Source organism: Pholis gunnellus (assembly GCF_910591455.1).
Source record: "Pholis gunnellus genome assembly, chromosome: 3".
NCBI lineage: Eukaryota > Metazoa > Chordata > Actinopteri > Perciformes > Pholidae > Pholis > Pholis gunnellus.
Window position 1 is genome coordinate 17,544,168 of NC_136529.1, and position 15,482 is coordinate 17,559,649.

General features: G+C 47.1%; 1 protein-coding gene across 3 annotated transcripts; it reads right to left on the minus strand.

Moving 5' to 3' along the window:
* Positions 1 to 3,944: 3,944 nt before the first annotated feature.
* On the minus strand, positions 3,945 to 14,063 carry dyrk3 (dual specificity tyrosine phosphorylation regulated kinase 3). 3 transcript variants are annotated; one of them, XM_079156592.1, is made up of 7 exons: positions 13,195 to 14,063; positions 11,679 to 12,038; positions 10,903 to 11,012; positions 7,798 to 8,003; positions 7,351 to 7,654; positions 6,837 to 7,253; positions 3,945 to 6,727 (listed from the first exon to the last, which is right to left on the minus strand). In XM_079156592.1, exons 2-7 carry the CDS (start codon positions 11,782 to 11,784, stop codon positions 5,996 to 5,998), a joined length of 1,875 nt encoding a protein of 624 aa, XP_079012718.1. In that variant the 5' UTR covers positions 11,785 to 12,038; positions 13,195 to 14,063; the 3' UTR covers positions 3,945 to 5,995. The 3 variants fall into 3 exon arrangements, with proteins under 3 accessions (XP_079012718.1, XP_079012719.1, XP_079012717.1); XM_079156593.1 differs by lacking the exon at positions 11,679 to 12,038; XM_079156591.1 differs by lacking the exon at positions 13,195 to 14,063 and having other exon boundaries at positions 11,679 to 12,708.
* Between the last annotated feature and the right edge of the window lie 1,419 nt (positions 14,064 to 15,482).

Here is a 15,482-nt window from a genome sequence, read left to right on the forward strand (position 1 = left end):
ACTCCATCTCCAGCTCCCTTTCATCACAGAGGTTGAGTTACGAACATGAGTACCGGCAAAGAAACACAACACATACAGCCCAAGATAGATTCCTATAATTATTCAATTCAATTTGGGACTCTTCATTAATGTCTTGCACAACACCTTGATTCTTAGTCACATATTTAATTGGTTTTATACAATTTTCTTTTCATTTTTCTCCTTTAAATCCCTATGTATGTACGTATAGTTTTTTTGTTTCTTTCGGCTCTTGTCTTAATGAATTTGTATGTCTTCTGTAAAGCACTTTGAGTTGCAATAGTGTTGAAAGATGCTGCACAAATAAACTATAGAGAAAAGACAGTATGAGGAGGTAAACAGAGATGCATCAGATGTGTGTGTGTGTTTCTTTATGGCCCAGATATGCATAAAAAGTTGTTTTTTTCCCAGAATAGTCGGATAATATGTGAAAATATAATGCAGTTATAGTCATGGGTTATTATGAAGCAATCGATCACAGGAATAGCTCTGAACTGCATGTTTTATGATAAATATATTCACCCGCCTCCTCATTTTATACAAAAGAAGAGCAGACTGTGGAAAATAACCTCCGCAGAGATTTTGAGTAGGTGTGTTTGCCGATATTGCAAAACGATGATGTGCCCTTGGAGCTTCTTCCCAGAGTGTTGCTATGCAGACCTGCTACCTTCAGGCTATAAGAGAAGTGGAAAGACACAACCATGAAAAACACATGCAAACTTAAGCACGCATAAACACACACACACACACACATATAGAGAAACAGACAGACAGTCGGACTCAGCTCTGTAGACAGGGGATGACTCATCTTCTATTCCAGGCCCAACTGTGACCCAGCCGGGTCATGTAAACAAGACAAGAAAACTGAAAACCTAAATATGGGGGCTGCATATGCAGGCAGCAACTACTGTATCTGTAACAGAGGGGCAGCTGAGGCTTCAACCAGTGAGATGAAGTTAAAGGTACCAACAAAAAAAAAAGATATGCTTTTTGAAAAGGAAAAAAAAAAACACAAAAAAACCGAGCATGCAAAACCTCACAGCTCCTACCCTGCAGTCTGTGTGGAATGTAGATTGGTGGGTTGGGTGAGCAAATGTTCCTGGAGCACAACCCCACCTCTCCCAATGATCTGCATCTGTTCAGCCTGTGTAGACATGTGCTCAGCTGTGCATTTGTGTGTGTGACTAGTGTGCGCTCAGCTGTGAGTGTGTCATTGTACGTATATGAGGTAAGGAACAGTAGACTGGAGTCGGCTTTTGTGTGCATGTGGGGACATGTGTTGTATCTCTTTCTGTGGGTGTTGGTGCAACAGTGTGTGTGTGTGTGTGTGTGTGGAGGGGGCGGTGGGGGAATTCTCCTGCTGCTTCCATCGCCAGGTTCGTACCCCAGCTGTCCCAGTGGACCGAAGCCAGACAACACACATAGCTCTGGAGTGTGTCTGCACTCTGTGACCCAGGACTGTGTGTGTTTATAGTTTTGAGTTCTGTGTGTGTGTGTATGTGACACTATATTGTCTGTTCCAAAATCAAGCAAAAAAAGGCTCGAGTAAATGGAGGATTGATGCACAGAAGAGCCTGCGTTAGAGCGCAGTGTAGTGCTGAGACGCTGTTGTGGTTGAAGTTTAGGTCCAGGCAACACAAGTTCCTCTGGTGGATCACGATCAGAGCTCACAGTGACATCAAACAAACCACATGGAGAATATTTTATAACATGCAAATGTGCAGACAAAGAAGACTTCACAAAAGCACTGCAAGGCCTCGGGGGCAGTGCTTCACGTTTCAGGGCCTCCGTCACATCCCTGAATACAGGTTGAGTGAGTCTAGTCTGCTCTCACAGAAAATTGACAGGAAGAACAAATAGAAGTACAATTTAAGCCTTAATGGTAGAAGCAAAATACACTTAAACACATTCAAAGCAATGTGAGAAACGATCATGTAGATTTATGTTCTTCAACTTCAAGATTAAAGCTTTTTTTGGTCCTATTATCCTGAAAGAAAGCTTGTACTAACTAATGGAGGCTCTTTAGATTAAAAGTTGATTTTACAACTCAGGTGAATTTACCCCTCATACCAAAAAACGGAGGTGTTAAACCCATGATTCGTCTCACACAAAGAGCATTGACAACGGCTGCCTGCAGGCACAATATATAATGCATGTATCCAGAGGTATCCACACATGACAACATCAACAAGATGAAACAGGGAAAGAGATGTTTACACTTTGAGCCAAACATGGAACAGCAAGCAGGTCAGGATTTCTTAACCCTCCCATGGTATTCAGAGAACTGTCACCACTCCTCGGCCACGCTCACCAACAGAAACGATGCTGCTGTGGCTCCATATGGTCTGAAGGCTTAAGCGCCTTCTTACATAGAAGAGAGCGGAGACGCACCATCTAACTTGTGTGGTTCAGAGAAGAGAAGTCAGTCTGCCAAAGGGACGTGGGGACATGCGCTTCGGACCATATGGTCAGAAGGTGAATGGATTGGTGTCTAATGGGATTGAGCTAATCTGCTTTTACATTAATAGAAAGAGAAGAGAGAAAGAGAGAGAGTCATTTAGATTTCAAAAACAGTGTGTGTGTGTGTGTGTATATATATATATATATATATATATATATATATATATAAAAAAATTGAGGAAGGAAGGAAAGAATTAGGACCACTAAGCTCACCACAACAGGATAATCTCCTCTCATATATTGTCTACTCATCTGTTTGTTTGTTTGTTCAACCTGATCTCATAATCATTCGGTTAAACCTCGACACCTTGCCGTTGATGGAAAGAGTGAGTCACGCCCAGAGCGATGAGAAATAACGATGCCCACGTCATTTCACCAGGACATGTCCGTCATCCTCTCAAAACCAGCTGGTATTGATCACCCGGCTCACATACCCACTCACCAAACACCACCTCACTGGCGTCTTCTCTTCAGGAGGCGATGTCGCTCAACCGGTTCCTCCTCCTTTGCGTTTACCTGACTTCTTCTTCTTCTTCTTCCCTTGGGAGAAGTGTAAACAACCCATGAGTCATCAGCATTACAGGATATCAGATATCAGCGTCATTGTTTCCTCAACAACCTCTTCCCACTCTTTTCTTCACAGGAGTTATTCCTGGTAACGTTCCCGTAGATGTATACATGCTGCTCTGTAACCCATACAGGTGACGGTGTGGTATGAAGAGGTGCAAAGCACTCTCACAGAGAGATATTAAAATAGATGCATATGGCTAGTGCAGGGGGAGGACAGTAGACTGGTTTGATTGCAAAGAGTCCCTCCTAAATGTGACTTAAAGGAAAGCCATTACCCACCTGAAGAGTTATATATTAATACCAGTTATTGTCAACGCTTCACTGTAAACAAACCTGTACCCATCGTTGATATTATTAGCTGCAGCTGTGACAGTTACTTATGTTTCACGATCCAGAAGCACCACATCAGTAAAAAAGGCGACTGCAGACTGTGACTTGGCACCGCCCCGTTCTACCATGACTGGGAATCTTCACGTCTCCGTCACAGGCTTTGGTCCGTTAACGCGCTGTTCTTCATGACTGCCGTGGCAGTGCAGGATAACAAGTTAGTGCGAGGATCACACGCTGCCTCCAAGTTGTGTCACAGGCCACTGACTCATCAGTGTCCCAGTGTTCACTGAATCTGTAACCTAATCACGGACTGAAACCCAACTCACTTTATAGTGAGTCACTGTACCGACTGAACCAGGGGGGCCGCCTGGAGACACTTTTGTTTCATAACACAGGCCCCAGGTGGAGCGTAGCAAACGCAGGGGACCCATGAGGAACGTCTTCTCTTGATCCATTGTCTCACCATCTCTGCAGAGAGCTTTCCTGCAGAACTGAGCTTCAAAATCAGATTTTAGAAACCATGGGCAAAAAAACTAGAAATCACCCCAGAGCAGCACATGTAAGTTAATAATCATTTTTTATTTTCCTTAGAAAAAGAAACTATCACAACTTCATTTGGTTACTGTACAGTTTCTCTTCTCGTAGTCACTCGGTCTGATAACAGGTTGTGATTTCATGCTGGAACACCAAACACCCTCCTACTAACGCACACCACTAGGTACAACATGACAGTATACTGCTTTTCTCTTTTTCAGCTTTCGCGTTTTACATCCTCTGATATTCTGGACTGAATAGCAAATAGAAATCACTTCTATAAAAAAAACAAAAAAAACAGAGACAGAGTAGAAATCCCTGACAGATTCACTTGGGAAACGAGGGACGAGAGAAAGAACTCTTTGAGCGGTGTGGTCCATACAACGTGCACCTGACGTGTGTGTGCGTGTGTGTGTGCGTGTGTGTGTCTGTGAGTGTGTGCATTTTGGACAGCACCATAATTCAATGTATACGTGCGAGTTTAAGAGGTTCCGTGCCCTACATGAGACGAGAGTGAGAGACGATAGACCGAGGTGGTGGTGGTGGGGGTGGGGGGGGGGAGAGAGAATCTAGGTCAGATTGTGGAGCATGCAGACCCCCTTTGCAGACGCACTCGTGTACGCATTCTCTTGCTCTCAATGGACAGAACTACACGCATGCTCAACCGCGGTCGGGACTGTAAGTGGAACATAGTAAATACGATTACGGGATGTATCAAGTATGTCTCCCTGAGAAACGCTTCTTCTTCCTTCAGTACCGTAAAGACACTCAGTCACTGGCCCGTCCTGTCAACTCTTCTACAACACCCCCTGAAATGAAAAGAAAAAAAAAAAAAAAAAAACACAGCTTGGCTCATATTAAACATACCGCTCTTCTTCTTATCCCATGACCTGTCTCACCTTGCACGATTGCTCCATTAGGATTAATGCACCACTGCCGACAACAACAGTTAATTAGGGGGCATTGATACAAACTTTCCACCCCTAAGGCGAGTATGTGCAATGACTTGCAGCTCTCCTTCTCTCTCCTTCTCTCTCTCTTTAATATATATATATATAGATCAGTTTATGTGAGCCAGACTCACGAGGCCGACTCGGTGTGTGAAGTGACCAGTGTGGCGGCGATACCTTTGTGACAGTTTGGAGTTTGAGCTACGGTCTCCTCACCCCCCCCCAGACGTTTCACTCAAATATAGGGACGCTGTGAGGAGGACTGTAAATAGGTTTGCCCGACGCCCTCTCAATGTGCCTCCCACAGAGCACCACGAAGCTAAAGCACACGCACAGACGAACATCACAGATCCAGCTGACATGCAAGCACCAGAGATCAGAAAGAAAAAAAAAAAGGTAGAAAGAGAGCGTCACTAGAAAAAGACAAAGAAGTGAAGACTTATTGCTAGAAAACGGTTTCCTAATCCTTCACTACATAATGCCAATCCCTCGTTCCCCGTGTGAAGGCGTTGCCGTTGTTTCTATGAGGGAGAACTGTTTCAGTGTGTGCGGGGCCCCAAACGCTACCGCTTGATTCTGGTTTTTCTTTTCAAATCACGTTGTGCTGAACAGAGCGTTGCTTTGCCAACTCTAAAGTGATACGAGTAATCTTTGTAGCCCTTTTCAAGTTTCACTCAAACACACGCTTGCCAGGAAAGGGAGGCGTCCTCTGAGAGTTAAGAGTGTGGCGCGAGGCGAGTGCAGCTGTGCTTGAGTGTGTTTTACCAAAACACCCCACTTACGTTGAGAACACACGCAGGTTAAAAACATTTGCTCATTTTTCGAGAGCCGTCCACTCATACCAGAAAGTTAAAAAACATCGTCTTAGAATCAAACCTCATCAATGGCTGTATACACAAACTCCACAGCCGCTCAAGGAAGTCCTCTATATAAAAACTGCGTTTCTTTTATTGTCTCTCTTTCTCTCTGTTCAGCTAATATTAAAACCAGGAACCGGGGGGTGTCGACACCTCTCCGTAGAAAACAAATAAAAAGAACAACCAAACGAGAGCTAGTCTCCACTTTGTCCCGTGCTCTGACTCCTCCTGAGGAGTGCAGAGGAGGAAGAGAGGAGATCACGGGGCTCTCTCTCTCTAGGAGACAAGTTTGGGTAGGACTGTGCGAAGAGGTACGGCCTCCACCGACTCTCCGATCATGTTGCTCCTCAGTTTGTTGTTGACGGCTGCGCCGCCTAAGCCGGGCCCCCCTTTGGCCAGGAGCGAGGGGAAGGAGGTGCTGTGGTGCTCGGCGAGCCTTTTCACAGTGGCCCCTTGGCTCTTCTCGGCCCCCGGTAGAGGTTTGGGTAGGCGCCGGTACAGCCACGGGTGTCTGAGGGCCTGGATCGGCGTGAGACGAGACGAGGGGTCCCAGTCCAAACACTTCTTTATGAAGTCAGTAAAGGTGGGGTCCTCGCAGCCCTTGAGCGCAGCGCTCCACTCCTTGCTACCCGGGGGGCCTCTCATCTTGCCGCGGCGAGAGCGAGAGCCCGTGAGCACGGTGGCCCCCGTGGGCAAGGTGTTGGCTCCGCAGTAGCGAGGGTGGCCCTTGGAGTTGATGAAGTTCTTTGCCCGTTTGGCCTGCTCCAGGACCTTCTGCGGGGGCATGCCCAGCAGCTCCATGACGCAGGCCAGCTGGTCGCCCTCGTCCTCGCCGGGGAACAGCGGGTAGCCGGTCAGCAGCTCGGCCAGTATGCAGCCGAAGCTCCACATGTCGATGGGAAGGCCGTAGCGGGAACCGAGGATCACCTCTGGAGCTCGGTAGAAGCGAGACTGGATGTACGTGTACACCCGCTGGTGCTCGAAACAGCTGGAGCCAAAGTCAATCACCTGGCAGAGAGAAGAAGAGAGGAAAGGATCAATGTAGAAATCCCGTCATTGGTTTTCACTGCCCCCCCCCCCCCCCCCCCCCCCCACATGCATGTGTCAGGCGTCTTACCTTGATGCCGCTGCGTCCCTGCTGCTTGAGCAGGATGTTCTCTGGCTTCAGATCACAGTGGATGATCCGGTGCTTGCTCAGGGCCTCCAGGCACTGCAGAATGGAGTGTGCAAACTTCCTGACCAGCGGCAGGCTGAAGCCCTGGAACTTGTTGCGCTTGATGAGCTCGTACAGGTTCATGCTCAGCAGCTCGAAGGTCATGCAGATGTGGTTGCGAAAGGTGAAGTTCTCGAGCATGTGCACGACGTTCATCGTGCCGTTGCGGTCCTGCTTGCGCAGGTGCTCCAGGATGCGGATCTCCTCCTGCGCCTGCCGGTGGAAGCGCTTCTCGTTGCGCACCATCTTGAGAGCCAGGTGCTGCTGCAGTTTGTGATCGTACACCTTCGCCACCTGGCCAAAGCTGCCTTTACCAATGATCTGAAGGGGGAGAGAAATACTGGGTTAGCTAAACATCAGCGAGAGACAAACGTTATCAGTTTCACACTCGACCGCGATTGTTGTATTCGTGTCTGACCTTGAGGAACTCGTAGCGGTACGCCAGGTGGTCGTGGGCGACATGAATGTATCCACCCTGCTCGTCGTCGTAGCCACAGTTGTTGGTGCCTCCGGCGACTGCGGGCCTCTTCTTGGCATTGGGTCCCACGAAGAAGATGTCTGGGTAGGAGTGGATCTCCGTCTGCTCCAGGGTGGTCAGTTGAGAGCGGTACAGTCTCAGAGCCTGGTCCGGAGTGAGAGGGCCGCACAGCTTCCCACTGTTCCCTCCACTTCCGACTCCATTCGGCCCGGAGGAATCAGCGGAGCCCTTACTGGATTCAGTGCTGCGTCAGACAAGCATGACAGAAACACGGTGTTGAAACGACTGAAGTGGCGTCCCTCCTGCTTTTAAAATGCGTCTTTGGCCGCATTAACATGCTTTGCGAGACGGTTTTTTTTGGTGTCTGTGTGTTTGGATCTGTCTCACCTGTCTACACTGTGCTCCTTGGACAGGCTGGAGGACGGGGCAGGTTTACTGGGCGTCTGACCTGAGGTCCCACTGTTGTGAGGGGCTCCTGTGGTTATGGTGTTGACCTTTCGGTTGTTGGTGGAGTCTTCGTACAGGTACTTCACCTTCAGCTGACCACCTCGCACAGTGACCTGATCCCTCATTACGGTCTTGTTACTGACGACCTGTTGGAGAAAGACAATGGACAAAAAGAAAGCCGTTAGAAAATCCCTCTGGTAAATCCTCCACTGTAGCTTATTCAGTCTACGAACAGAAGTGTACACGTTGTACTTCATGGTGTAGGAGACATGTCGCTTTTTGTGTTGTATGAATGCATTCCATAGAGTGAAAAGTGTTTTTGTTGGTTGTTTTGCTGGTCTACAGACTAGTGACACATGTGGCCCGCAAGCTCTTAACTGAGAGGCAACAGAAGAGACTGTAGTCATGCACAAAATATATGTTTTTGTTGGCCTGAATCATGTCAGTATTAAATAAATAAACACACCCAAAGAGAGTTGATGAGTCTTTGAGGCTTGTTTTGCAAAGCAAAGAAGAGTTACGACAGATAAACAAAACTAGAGTGTGCTAGTAACTCATGCAAAACGACCACACGCCTATTTGTTGGCTTGCTAGCTGTTAAAGGGTAAAAGGTTCGGGCAATCCTTTGCTCAGCATTGCAATAATCTCTTAATTTGTAAAGTCTTGCTTTTAGCTTCTTCTAAAAAAGGATTTGCATATTTTGATTGGGGTTCAAAATGACTCCTCAGTGCACAAAACAAAAGCAATTAAGTTTGAATTGAGTGATGGGGATAACATTTACATTTAGCAATCCTTTCTGAATATATTTTAGCGGAGAAAACGTTAAAAAGTGACACATCCACCTTTGCTTGGGACGACCTGAAAAGGTTAGAAGAGTTTCAAGAAAGCTCGAGTCGTACTCTCGCCTGTTTGTTTCAGCAACCCCAGGAGTTCCTCCCTCCTCACTATCCGTCTCTCGCTCTCTCACCAGCGGAAAGAACCCTCCGCAAAATGATGGAGCTCAAGGGAAATGACAGTCATTAAAGTTAGATTATACTCCCACACTGTAGAAGCAGTGTGGCAGTTAATAAGACACACAGACGTAAACTCAGCGTGGTCTTCCTATACACAGACACACAGAGAGGCTCTAGCGCGCTCTATTTTACATGAACTCTCCTCATTTAAACGGCAGTGCGGGTTCACCCATCTGCTGGACGGGACATTTTTGGACTGTTTTCTTTTCTCCCGTTAGATTGCTGTACCGTGGAGCTCGTGGCTTCGGCTCGTACGCGCAGCTGACGTGAAACCATGTCGGCCGATAAAGACAACGAGGAAACATACTTTAAAAAGCAGGCGTTGACATATTCAAGTTGAGAGGGCTGAGCTCGGGGCGCGTTTGTGTTGTATGTTTGAGCCCTAAAATAGAGCTGGAATGCAGTTTCCATACATGCAACCATATAGTCACATATATTACAACAGCCCCACGGCTGACCCAGGATCCCACGCAGCTGTTGTCCCAAAGCTGTACTATAAAAACAGGGAATGTCATCGATTGAGCCCCTTCACCCAGATACACACACAAAAATCAAAGCTTTCTACTGTGATGGATTATTGATTGACCGGACAGAGGGGGGGGGTGCGCAATTAGAAAAAAGCATTTTGAAAAGTGACCAGTGTTGGAAATGAAAGCCGCTGTTGGAGCGTGAATCTTCTTTAGCATGAAGTCGTACTGAGGGCGGAGAGTCCTCTGTGTGCAAATCTGCACGGCGCAACAGATGGAGGAGAGCTAATCTCCGTGCTCAGTGTGCTTTTCTCATCCCGGAGCTGCTACTACTACTACAATGTACGGTATCAGTCTGACCCTTCCTCTGACAAAGGACCGGGGACGACATCCGGTTGATTACTTTAATAGAGCACGAGGCCACTCCGAGCACAACGAGCTGAACTGGGGCGAGCCGCCGTCGGTCACATTCTACAGAGGGTATTACCTCTGTGAGCGTGACAGAGAATACAAAGGAAGGAGGACGAGGCTAGGAGAGAGAACTAGGCCGCACCTCTGTGCAGGACACAGCGACAGGATTACACGAGAGAGAAGCAGGGGAGGACGGGGGGGGGGGGGGGGGGGGGGTTGATTGGTGATTTTGTTTGTGGGTCACATTTTCAAGCCCAATAAACCTTAACAATATATTAAACCAACCTTCTTCTCTTCTGCTGGTGTGCGAGGTCGATGGCGTATTATTGCCTGTGCACTTTCTGCCAACGGGGCTTTTCAGAGACGCAAACATAGCGGAAAGGAATCCAACAAGGGGTATCTTTTAAGTGTTGATAAATATATTCATGTAAAACATGTTAAAAATCAGATGTTGATACCAGGGATGTCTTAAATATGCCTATTTTGTATGACCAGGGTCCAAATGGTATTCAAAGTTATAATGAAAATAAAAACAAAACAAAAAAACAACTTAATTCAAAATCTAATGACCAGAATCTTACTGATGGGAGTTACTGGTATACCCGTAAATGTGCATCACTACACTGTCCCGAGTAGATATATTACAGCACGTACATATATTGTGTAAATCTGCATCCTGTGAACATTCAAACCACAAATGTTCCCGTGGTTGGTAGTTGCTGTTGGATCTCAGCATTTGCTTTAGCGGGAGACACAAAATGGCTACTTCCCTTCAGCTAATCTGACACGGTCACAGAGGATCGCCCTCTGTAACACACAGCCTCGTATCCCCCCCCCCCCGGGCAGTCAATCAATATTACTCACATGATCGCGTGTTACTCTCATTGAAGGGTATAAACACTTGACTGAATTATACAGTTTGGAGATAAAAAAGATAAGCCTGCAAATCGAGACTGAGGGGAAAAGGAGCGAGCTGAGTGGGGAATATCTCTCTGAGGAACAGGATGTCTGGAGACAGCATGCTCCGGCACAGGAAATAAGGCTTGTCGACTGTGTGTGTGTGTGTGTGTGTGTGTGTGTGTGTGTGTGTGTGTGTGTGTGTGTGTGTGTGTGTGTGTGTGTGTGTGTGTGTGTGTGTGTGTGTGTGTACTTACTGTGTGTTTGGGCATAGGGGGCAGCCCAGGCGGACTGTTTGTATCCGCTTCGTCTTTAAGGATGTGGTCTGTCCTCATGTACGAGTCATAGAGACCATCACCATGGCGAGCTGAAGGAACAGAGGTAAACAAACCATTCAGTGTGATAACGTGGAATCATCAAAGTCTGCCACACAGACGCACTCGGGGATAAAGGCCGAGGATGACGTCCAGAGGCAACGTCTACAGAGCGCAATCTAATCTCCACAGGCAGACAATCCCCTGGTGGCTCAAACCAATCAATTGCTTCATCAATCACCCAGTTCCAACGACTAACTTGAGACTAAAACCAATGATTTGGTGTGGCCCAAAAAAAACCCAGGAGCTAACCTCAGCAGGACAGATCCCACGAACCTGGTCTCTGTAACCCAGTAGGAATGCACATTGCCTGCCACCACATCCTAACCCACATTTATAGTGAAAGGGCCATTATTAGCAAGACACGTCCATTGTATCTATTGTTCCCAATACATTGTATCCCGGGCCAGAGATCCGACCTGACCAGCTTAGATAGGGCTTAGGGTCCCAGATCGCTAGCGCTGCAAGTGGTATTATTGGCCTAATAGGGGTAACAGATGCCGGTGTGACGACAGCATCTTTCCGTCTGTCCATCTGTCCGCCCGGGCCGAGTCATGCAGTGCACACACACACCAGGTGTGCTCAGAAATAGGGCCCGTGTGGAAGGATGCGGGTGCTTGTCGTTCAATAGCGCCGTGTGTGTGTGTGCACGAGCTCACCTCTGCGGCGCCGTGCCAAGCACACTAACGTGAGATGACACCGACTAGATGGACGAGCATTTGGGACTGTGGGAGGAAGCCAGTTACTCAAATGACAAGCCTCCATCGGCCGGCTGTTCGTCTCAACGGTCGTTTAGCCCACAAGTTGCCACTGCAACAGAAGTAATGCTGTTAGCGTAAGCCATTTACAGGGCTATTGTGTTGAATTAGGTCATTAGCAAAAAAGGCCAAACGGTGGTAGGTTTGATGTTCTCTCTGGCGAGTCACTGAGAGTGTGCAGGTGCATCAGAGACATTGTCCCCCGCGTGAGCTCGTCAGCAGACAGATTAGACCTGCTGCCTGGATACAGGTGCATTAGACCTGCACAGCCCAGTAAACAGAGGCATTAGTGCTCCACACACATTATCAGGCAACACACGGGCCTCATTAGTCCTCTGCAAAACTCCTAATTATTACTCAGCGGGGGCTCAACACTTCCTGTGAAACATCAGAAGCAAACGTGTTAAGGGGAAACAATAATCAAACAAAGCCTAAAAGTGTATGTAACCAAACATCCAGCCTACTGTGTCCAGCTGGCGTTGGGCAGTCCACACTGAGAAAACCAACTTCTGCACAGCAAAGGCTAAAGAACAAGGTTCAAGCAAGCAGACATACAGTAGATCATGTGTCATAAAACATGTGTGCGCGCGCGCGCATGGTGGGGTGGGGGGGGGGGGGGGGGGGGGGGGGGGAGTGAAGTCACAGCGTTTGGTCCTCCTCTTCCTGATATTCTGGACAAAATGTCTCTTTGCTGACAATATGTCCAATGTGCACCATCTGACAGCGGCTCGGGAGCAATGTCACACAGTGTTCTTCTTCTCTGATATGCTCAAACCTCCAGCGACATAAGCTACACGTGCTGCTGCTGTTTTCACCTCTTCAGACATTCTTTCCTCCTTTCTTCGCGATTCTTGAAAGTAGGCGAAGTTGTTACAGTACCCCACATTTGTTTTCTACAAATGGCAAACGTTACTACCCCCCCCCCCCCCCCACCACACACACACACACACCTGAGGTCAGGGCCCATATACATATACAATAAGTACAACAATGACGGCCTTGGCACACCTTAAAAAGTACCCGACATAAACATCAAGGCTTGTAAAAACGTTGATAAGACTATGAATGCTTACGAGCAGGACGACAGGAAAAACAAGCAGCGCTTCCTGGGTCTGTCTTCCAAAACACTCACATACGAGTCTCGTGATCGAGACGGAGTTGCAAATCAAAAGAAAACATGTTTACTACCCGTCTCGTGTGAAAGCGACATCTGGCCGTTCTCTGTCAATCAAAGTCATTTTAGGGGGAAGGTTTTTCTGTAAATGCCAACAAGAGGAGCTCGAGGTTGAAACTAACGCCATGCTGGCAGCTAACTGTTTAAATCCCTTCACCTCCGACATTAAACAAGACGTGGACAACAGTTAGGAAACAAAGAGCACAAACAAACACTGCAGCACTCTGTTGAGGGTAACGTTACCTGTTGCTATTGGGCCCTCTGGTTTTCTGCTTATTATCATCATGATTGCAATTAATATGTGATGCCAGCATCCGAAGAACAAAAAAATCCCGAATAACAAAAAAAAAAAGTGGAAAAAACAGATTAAAATCTAGAGTCACGAAGCAAAGTTAACTAACAGCATTTATGACTTTACCGTTGATCGGTTTAGTGTTTGCTAATACGTCCAAAGACCCCTTGACTTGTGATCTTAATTAAATAACTCGGGTTATTTTCTCCTTTGGGGGTTAGCGTGCTTTCGTCTGGGCATTAACTGTGTTTTATCCTTCTCTTATTAAAAGCAGAGTTGTGTATTCAGCGTGCTACTAACATTAGCCTGGGCTGCAGTTTAGAAACCTGTGGGGGTCGTTTCTCTCGGCTAGCTCTGCCAGCTAGCTCGCACAGTCACAAAAACAGTCGTCCGCGCGAGAGCCGTCCCCTCTGTTAAAAACCGTTTGAGTCCAAATATCACAGCTCGGTGGTCTGACCCGCGTGCCCCTCGCCTTTCTCTGTCGGTACAGTGAGTCGATCCCGAGCACCATTCCCGTGCTTATTCCCGGTTAGCTAGACTTTGGTCGTTAGCAAAGCTGCGATGCTACCACTCGGTTGAACCCCCCACGACTGTGTCCTCCTTCGGGAACAGCTTCGCTCGCCTTCGGGGATGGCTAGCCACAACAGGCTACTAGCGAGCTAGCTGTACTCGAGCCCCATGTTAGCAGAGACAACCGGAGCATCGCCGTCGCAGAAAAAGCTTCGCCTGTACTCGGTGCGATAAAGCGGCGGTGTTTAATCCGTCTTCTCCGTTGGTAGAAGTGTCTTATTCGACGCAGCTGTGTGTTGTTGCTAAGGGCGTCTTCAGTGAGCCCGGAGTCAGCAGGCAAACAGGGAGGGAGCGGGGCGGTGCTTAGTATCCAGACAGCCAGCAGAGGGGCGGTGCTTAGCATCCAGACAGCCAGCAGAAGGGCGCCCCGCAGCGGCCACCTGGAGCTCTGCAGAGGAGCCGATGGTGGAGTGTGCTCAAGCAAATACATTTTCTTGTCATTCAAGTGAAGTAATTGATAAAGGGGTAATAATACATGATCACATATTCAGTTATGTATGTGGTTATACACATCAAATATATAGCTATAGATCCTTAATATAGGATAATTAGCATTCAGTCTGTAGTTATAAATGGTGACAAATCATCATTAGAGAGTAGTACCGGTAATAACAATAATCCAAGACTGCGGGTGTAAGTGTAATCATTTGTTAATTGATTGGTCTAAATCCAAGCTCTGCATCACGTTTTTAAAAGGTCAGAGGTCATTCAATGCATTGGCGCCTTATGAATCGAAAAGATAAAAAGACAAATTATTTATAAAGAGTTGCTTTTATTAAGGCCCACTGTTCTGTAAAGCATTAGTACATTATTTATTAACACTAATAAGGCCTTTTGTTACAACTAATAAACCTGTTACAAAGCGGTACCAAATGTTTGTGCATGTGCCAATCATTTTACACAAACACTCCATGTATCAATTACTTGATCAACAGAAAAGTCCTTTTTGAGTAAAAGTGGTTCTGACTTCTTGGAAGTAGTTGGTGGTTCTTTTTGAAATGTCAGTCAGAAGAAACCGGCTATTGTAAGTCATCAGCTTGGCCTTTTAATGGATTGTGACAGCCATTTTTCACATTTTATTTTCTACTTTTTATAGACCAAACAGGACCTCTCCTTAGGCCTACACCTTGATGTTTGCGTACCCTGTCGGGAAAGCTAAACCGTGGACTGAAACTGGATACGGTATGGAGATCTATACAGGGATAGATATAGTTAGGGGCAGGGCAGAGGACAGACGGAGTGAGACCGGGCCGGCATGAGAAGGGGAACAGTCTAAATTCAGACAGTGATACATGCTTGGCAGAGGGTCATGCTAATCTTAGCTCTTTCTCAGAGGTGAGAAGAGGGGTCTGTCTATATTTGCTGCCATAAATAAGCATACTGACACAGTTTTAGGTGGCCCTTAAGGCCAGCTTGACCCTGCTGATTATTCTTAGATGGTGGTGTATAGTGAGAGTAGGGTGACGGTGCCTATAACTTGATTTGCTTATTGCACTTTCTTCTCGAAAGGGTTCAAGGTGTAAGTGTGTGAATGAATCGGCACTTTAATCCCAGCCAGTGAATTTAGGAGCACAGCAGGGGAGTGGACCAGGTGCAAAGCTACCTATAGGTCCTTGTGGGGGTTGTGGGTTCTGGCTGTATTTGGTCTCAGAGCCTGTGACAGACACCG

Bases quoted from the DNA above. Each gene is read 5' to 3' on its own strand.
- dyrk3 (XM_079156592.1), bottom strand. From the start codon at position 11,784: ATGGAGGCTTGTCATTTGAGTAACTGGCTTCCTCCCACAGTCCCAAAT. The intron at 8,004-10,902 runs GTAAGTACACAC...TTTCTCCAACAG, and splicing joins CCCCTATGCCCAAACACACA to GTCGTCAGTAACAAGACCGT. The intron at 6,728-6,836 runs GTAAGACGCCTG...TCTCTCTGCCAG, and splicing joins AGGGACGCAGCGGCATCAAG to GTGATTGACTTTGGCTCCAG.